A 6,728-nucleotide genomic window follows, 5' to 3' on the forward strand; every position below is an offset into this window, starting at 1 on the left:
GTAAAGGAGACAAATTTTTGCATTTTGTAGTGAAAATGAAGTGCTCTACAATTCCGTTCTTTTTTGACATCCCACGTTAAGCCCACGTTCCCACAGATTCTCCCTTAAACTTCCCGGCGGTTCCACCGGCTTTGTACAGTTCCTTTTCACCGCTTTTCCGACATCTTCGCCAATAGTACTAAAAAATAAAGTAAAAAATAAATTAGTACTCAAAGGTAAAAAAATGTGTAAAAGAAGCCATGGAAATTTCTCTCTGTTGTCCCTTTCTTCAAAACGAGCATACCAAAGCTTTAAAGCTCACCTTTTTTTTTTGCTTATTATTACCAGAGAGCAATGTGTAAACTGCATTTTTTTGCATGGACCCATTTTAGCCGTTTTATTTTGAATGTTTGTCTTTAATTTGTCCACAACTGTCCCCACCTCATCATCCTCAACTTCTTCTAACTCTGTCCTCTTTTACACACACACACACACATATTTTCTCTCTCTAAAGAACCCCACTTAGCTACTGAAAAAGCTCTCTGTGAAACACTTTTCTATATCTTCTCAAAACAAAAACCCTCCAATATTTTTCAACTTTTTTATTTTTTATTTTTTCCTCATTCTTTTGTGCTTTTTCGAGACTTGTTTATTCTATTTTGCTAATCCTGTTCATCCCAGGAAGTCTTTTTTTTATAGTCTAAAGCAGAGATGAGTGAAACCCCATCTCCTAGAATCTTAAACACAATGACCCAATTGAAAATTTTCAAGAAATTCAAGCGCTTGAAGCTTTTTGAGCCATCACCAGGTGTACTTGGCTGTTTTTTCTTCACTGTTTGCTTATTCTTGTGTCTCTTCTTGTTAGATTACAGAAAAGTAAACAAAGGGCCTCGTTTGTATCAGCAAACATCCTTGTTTGCTACGTGGATTGGGCTCAATGGATCGTCTGTTCCATATAACAAGAGTGAAAAGTTGGATTTTTTTGAGAAGGGAGCAGAAAGTTGTGATCTTTTTGATGGGATTTGGGTTTGGGATGAAAGTTATCCACTGTATAAATCAAAGGATTGTAAGTTCTTGGATGAAGGCTTTCGTTGTTCTGAGAATGGTAGACCTGATAATTTTTATACTAAATGGCGTTGGCAACCTAAAGATTGCAACTTGCCCAGGTTTATTTACTTAATTTTCTTCTTGTACTTTATTACTGTGTGTTTGAGTTCTACTGGTAATTTAAGTAATGAATTTAAAAGAGAAGAAAGTGAAATAATTGCTTAAACCGTTTAGGTGTTGATATGATATGTTTTTATAAACCCCTAATTTGATATTCTGGCATAGCTTTTCCTGCTCATTTAAGCTGATTAAGGGTCTACAAATCTAAGTTATATATACTCATAGTTAAAGAATTCTTTACACTATAAGTGAACTTGAACCTAGATTAGTAATCATTTTTAGCAAGTGAAAGAATTGCTTGAACCGTTAAGGCTTTGATTATGTTTTAGAGAACCCCTAATTTGATTATCTTGCATTGATTTCCTGCTTGTTATACACATTTATGGTGTAAAGCACTTTTTGTACTATCAGTGAATTTCAACCTGTAATAGCAGGTTAGTTACCGTTTTTAGCAGATTACCAACTTATCAAGAGATGACTTGCAGCTGATAGTGTAAATAATTTTTATACTGCGAATCCATAGAACTTAAACTCAGGTTCTCCACATTGAATAACTGTGTGAATTTTATTATATAAACTAACAGAGCAAAATTTTGTTACACAATCAGCATAATTAACTGGTTGTAGTAGGTTCTCATTCTATTTTGCAAGTTACCATTTCAGTCTTGATATAAAGAATTACCTATTAGGCCAATTTTACTTGATGGTGTGTATAAAGAATATGTACATCTGTCTGTGCTTAGAACTTAAACTCTTACTGTGTTGGGTCTCGTTTAGCGTCATTTAAAGTTGTTAGCTTGACGATTTAAGTTTAACATTGTTATTTTAAGAGGACTTTGACCTTAGTTGGTGAGAGCTTTTCATAATCTTTTCCATAATTATTGAATGCAAATTTTGGTGTTTTGATTACTTGTAAGCAGATTCGACGCAAAAATTATGTTAGAAAAGCTGCGAAACAGACGGGTTGTATTTGTTGGGGATTCAATTGGAAGAAACCAGTGGGAGTCTCTTCTCTGCATGTTGTCTTCTGCAGTTCCCGACAAAAGCAAGATATATGAAGTCAATGGAAATCCTATCACCAAGCACATGGGCTTCTTGATTTTTAAGTTCAAGGATTTCAACTGCACTGTTGAGTACTATAGAGCTCCGTTCCTAGTGTTTCAGGGTCGTCCGCCTTCGGGGGCTCCCAAGAATGTTAAATTGACATTGAGGTTAGATCAAATGGATTGGAGCTCTACTCAGTGGAAAGGGGCAGATGTTTTGATATTCAACAGTGGTCACTGGTGGATTCATGAAAAAACTATTAGAGAGTAAGCTCTTTTCTTTCTTTATCAATTTAAGCCCATAATTTTCTTGCTTGTTAACTGATACATTGAATCTTATTGAACACTGATTTTATTTTTATGTCAAGAACTAAGTCCAATAGAGCTGCTGCAAATAAATTATAGCCCTGCTATTATTAGAATCATTCCCAACACAGCCAATAGTTGTATTATACTGTTTGTTGCTATGGTTATATATATTTCCTTTCTAGATTTTGCATTTAGAAAGCTAGAAGTATGGCCCCTTAATAACTAGACATATACAAAAAACTCTATTAATTAAATATCTGCCAAAGATTGGTAAAACATAAAGAAAGTTGTCAACAACCACAAGAGTGCATAGAGAAAACTAGCATAACCATTTGCCACATATTTCCAGAACCTTCAAATTTATTGAGCTACTTTATGGCAAGGATTTTCCATGGAGAAGAAGAGTACGTCACAGAAGATCAAATAACTGATAACCATTAGCGAGCACCTTGGCTGCCGTGCGCTTTATATCTTCCTATGCTCTCTTTGCACATTGTGAAAGGAAAAATAAACGGATGGGAGGGTAGAGTATTGAAAAGTATTGGTGCTCAATGTCCCTTTTGGATTGTGCCCATGCACTAAGCATGTTTTGCATCTACAAGATGTCTGGTGTCCCATCATTCATGGTTATTTATGTCCTTATGTTAAATTTGGCAGTGAAGGATTCAGCTAATTGATCTAAACTATGTACCTTGAGTAGTGGCTATGTACAGCGAAATAGGTTTGGCAGTACAGTCACTGGAAATGGTTCAGTAATAGGCTTAGTCATTTAGCGTAACAATAAGATTCAGAATTTAACTCCTCTGTCATGTAGCTATAGTAAATATATAAAAGTTATTATGATATGTAGAATTGAAGGGGGTAAATTTGAATATCCGCATGCTGAAGCTTCTTTAAATATGTTTTAGCTCTTTCATTTGGCCTTTTTTGTGTTAGCCTTGAGGTTGGCCTTCTTTCTGAAATTGAAAGGGTTTAGTGAGGCATAAGTGATTAGGAGTTGTCGTTGGATTCTATTAGCTAAAAAATGTTACAACTATTATGTATTCCCTAGTAATATTTATTAGGGAAAAACAACATAATTTTTCTGGATAAGTAGCTTAAGAGGTTTATATGAAGCTGTTTACTCGGATTTAGTTCTCTATTGTCCTCATCACCTAAATTTATTCCTCAAGGTGGTTTAGATGTGTTGCTTCTCATCACTAAGTGGTGTATTATCATTAAGCACTTTAAGTTTGCGTTTCAACTTTTGTTGCTTTACCTGTTACACTAATAAGTCTAAATTATTTGTGACTTCTTGATTTCCTTACTTGATAGGGGATGTTACTTTCAAGAAGGTGGAGAAGTCAACATGACCATGAGTATAGAGACTGCATACCAAAAGTCTATTTTGAGATTGGTTGATTGGATAGGTCATGAAGTGAACATGACCAAGACGCATGTTGTATTTCGAACTTATGCTCCTGTCCACTTCAGGTATGTCTTGGTCTTGGTCTGTTGAATGAAGGTAACTTTCTATATGACGTAGGTACTGAGTTTAGACCTAGCTAGCCCTCGGAAATTTCTCGATTATCACAAATAAAATAAAATAAAAAGAGAAGAAGAAGAAGAGGAAGATGAGAACATTTAAGGTTATTAGATTCATAATCTTAGTATCTATTGGTCATATTAAATGAGTTCTGAGTTGTTATTGGTAGTGGTTGTACTTTTACTATCCTGTAGAAATGGAAGATATTGAGTGTGTACATGTCACACAAGGTTGAGAAAACACACACACGGTATGTATGTCCATTTATCTGTACGCCTGTGTGTATCTCTACCCCACATTCAATGTTTCCTTTGCTTTAAACAGACAGTTTAAGAAAATAATAGGTCAAAAGATCTCCATACGACCTCCTCTTCCCCAAATTGTCTCTCAACATGCATATTTCAGTGGCATTCGTTATGTTCGAACTTCTATTTCCAACATGGACATATCTCCTGTTACTACGCTATTTTCAATAATCAGATGGCAAAGTCCATGCTTACATCTTTCAATTCATGAGTTGGCAACATATTTTGTGACGTTATAATATACATCCAGATTAGTTTATTCATTGCTTCATTATACATCTAGTTGTATTTATTCAGTCAACAAGCAATTAATGAATTACTTTGATGAATAGAGGTGGGGACTGGAAAACTGGTGGTAGCTGTCATCTGGAGACACTACCTAATATAGGATCGTCCCAAGAGTTGCTGAAGACGTCATTTGAATATAACACAGTGATTAATGTGCTGTCAGAGCAACAGAAGAAATCAAAAGCGTGGAACTTGGATTTACTGAATGTAACAGGAATGACATTTCAGAGAAGAGATGGTCACTCATCTTTGTATTACTTAGGTCCTAAGGTTGGGCCAGCTTCTCTCCACCGCCAAGACTGCAGCCACTGGTGTCTCCCCGGTGTCCCTGATACATGGAACGAGCTTCTCTATGCCACCTTCCTCAAACGGGAGTTAGCTCGTGCAAATTTTTCCAAACAAACTTCTTGATCTCCCACATGATAGGTAAAGAGATCCGCGAAACCATGTCACCATGTTGTCTCCGACATTTCAAATGTTACACCTTGTGTACCAAATGTAAGAGGAGTTGATTTTTTAAGTTGGAGGATTTCCTAATCCTAGTACACTTGCAGTCTCGTGGAGTATAAGACGCATGCCTTGGAAAGGAAACTCGAGTTAGAAAATCCTCAACTTTTGCGCTCCATGGTATATTGCTATGGAGATTAAACATAAGGAATGTGCCCTTTTTCAAGATTAAATTTGAAATTATTTAGGGGCATTCTCTTCTGAGCTGATGACATTCAACTTATGCAGTTTGTATACTTAGGATTATGTAGAATCTTGGACTTCACCAAATTATTGGATTGTACATAGCATTGTGTGTTGTATAGCTGAAGAGACATTAACCTTTTATACAAAATCCTGCGTATTTGATGCAAGCTGTCCCAATTGCAAAATTGTAAATACTTTGCTTTTTTATATTTTACGACAAGCTTGAGTTGAATTGGTCTTTGTCATCCCCAATGTTCGTCATGTTAATTCATAATGTGAACTTATTTAGACAATGTTTTTGGGCAGTACAGCTTCATAATTTTTCTTTTTGTTGTGAGCTATTTGGTTTGGATTAGTAACGACAGGTATTGAAGCAATCCAATTATCAGCACGTAACAACAATTTATTACCCTGCAAGAGAAAACGTTTGCTCTATTCGTTTCATTTTATGCGACTTTATTTATTATTTTGTTAAATTTAAAAGAAAAAGGATCACCTTTTTGAAAACAATTTTACGTAATTTTTTTTTATTTTATCTTGAGTGACAAGCTTATGAAGCCACAAATGTTATGGCAATGTTTAATTACAAGTTTCAAAATTTTATTGCCATACAAGAGTTATGACATAACACAAAACAACAAGCTAAAAAGTCATTGTTTCTTTTTTTAAACTTAATGGTCAGTCAAATAAAATTACATAAAGTGAAACAATGTAAGTACCAAGGATAAATGACAAATTTGTGATATAATTGAAGAACACACACGGTCAAAGCTGTTTATTGTTAGTATAGATTGGTGTTTTTGTCAACTAGAGATATCTTTAGAGAGAAATTTTGGAGAGAAAATAACATATTATATATATATATATATATATATATATATATATATATATATATATATATATATATATATGATAGTTAGTGGTGGTGATGGCTCACGATGGTGCTTGTGAATGCTTCCTAGAGGCAGTGGTTGGTGGTGGTTCTAGGTAATAGCTAGTGGTGATTGATAGTGATAGCGATTATGGTTGAGGATGGAGGTGGTGAGTGATAATAATTAATAATGGTGGGTGATGGTGGTGGTTGTGATTGAAGAAGGTGGTGGTAGTTTATAATGGTGGACAGTGCCGGCTACGGTTATTGATGATGATGGGGTAGTTAGTTATGGCAGTTGAGGTGGATGAGTTTGTGGTTACAGTTGAGAATGATGGTGGTGAGGTAGTGGGGATAATTGGTGGAGGTTGTCGATAATGGTGGCGGCTATGATTGAGTATGGTGGTGGTGTGTGGCATGGTGATAGTTGATAATGGTAGGCGATGTCGACAATTAATAATGAATGTGGATGATAGCATCTTAATGAAATTAAGTCTTTGTTGTAGATCTTAATCATACAGACCTATTCAGACCCATTAAGTGATTGT

The 6,728-nt window shown here is 35.3% G+C and overlaps 1 protein-coding gene across 1 annotated transcript; it reads left to right on the top strand.

Annotated features, from left to right (window-relative positions):
* Nucleotides 1-466: 466 nt before the first annotated feature.
* On the top strand, nucleotides 467-5,476 carry LOC104237447 (protein trichome birefringence-like 10). The gene is made up of 4 exons (XM_009791601.2): nucleotides 467-1,145; nucleotides 2,067-2,456; nucleotides 3,813-3,971; nucleotides 4,661-5,476. Exons 1-4 carry the CDS (start codon nucleotides 691-693, stop codon nucleotides 5,025-5,027), a joined length of 1,371 nt encoding a protein of 456 aa, XP_009789903.1. The 5' UTR covers nucleotides 467-690; the 3' UTR covers nucleotides 5,028-5,476.
* Nucleotides 5,477-6,728: the final 1,252 nt, after the last annotated feature.

The sequence above is a fragment of the Nicotiana sylvestris genome, chromosome 6 (genome assembly GCF_000393655.2).
Source record: "Nicotiana sylvestris chromosome 6, ASM39365v2, whole genome shotgun sequence".
Lineage (NCBI taxonomy): Eukaryota > Viridiplantae > Streptophyta > Magnoliopsida > Solanales > Solanaceae > Nicotiana > Nicotiana sylvestris.

Excerpts from the sequence above, each read along its gene's own strand:
- LOC104237447 (XM_009791601.2), top strand. The coding sequence starts at position 691 with ATGAGTGAAACCCCATCTCCTAGAATCTTAAACACAATGACCCAATTG. Across the intron at positions 2,457-3,812 it reads CATGAAAAAACTATTAGAGA|GGGATGTTACTTTCAAGAAG; the intron begins GTAAGCTCTTTT and ends CTTACTTGATAG. Across the intron at positions 3,972-4,660 it reads TATGCTCCTGTCCACTTCAG|AGGTGGGGACTGGAAAACTG; the intron begins GTATGTCTTGGT and ends TTTGATGAATAG.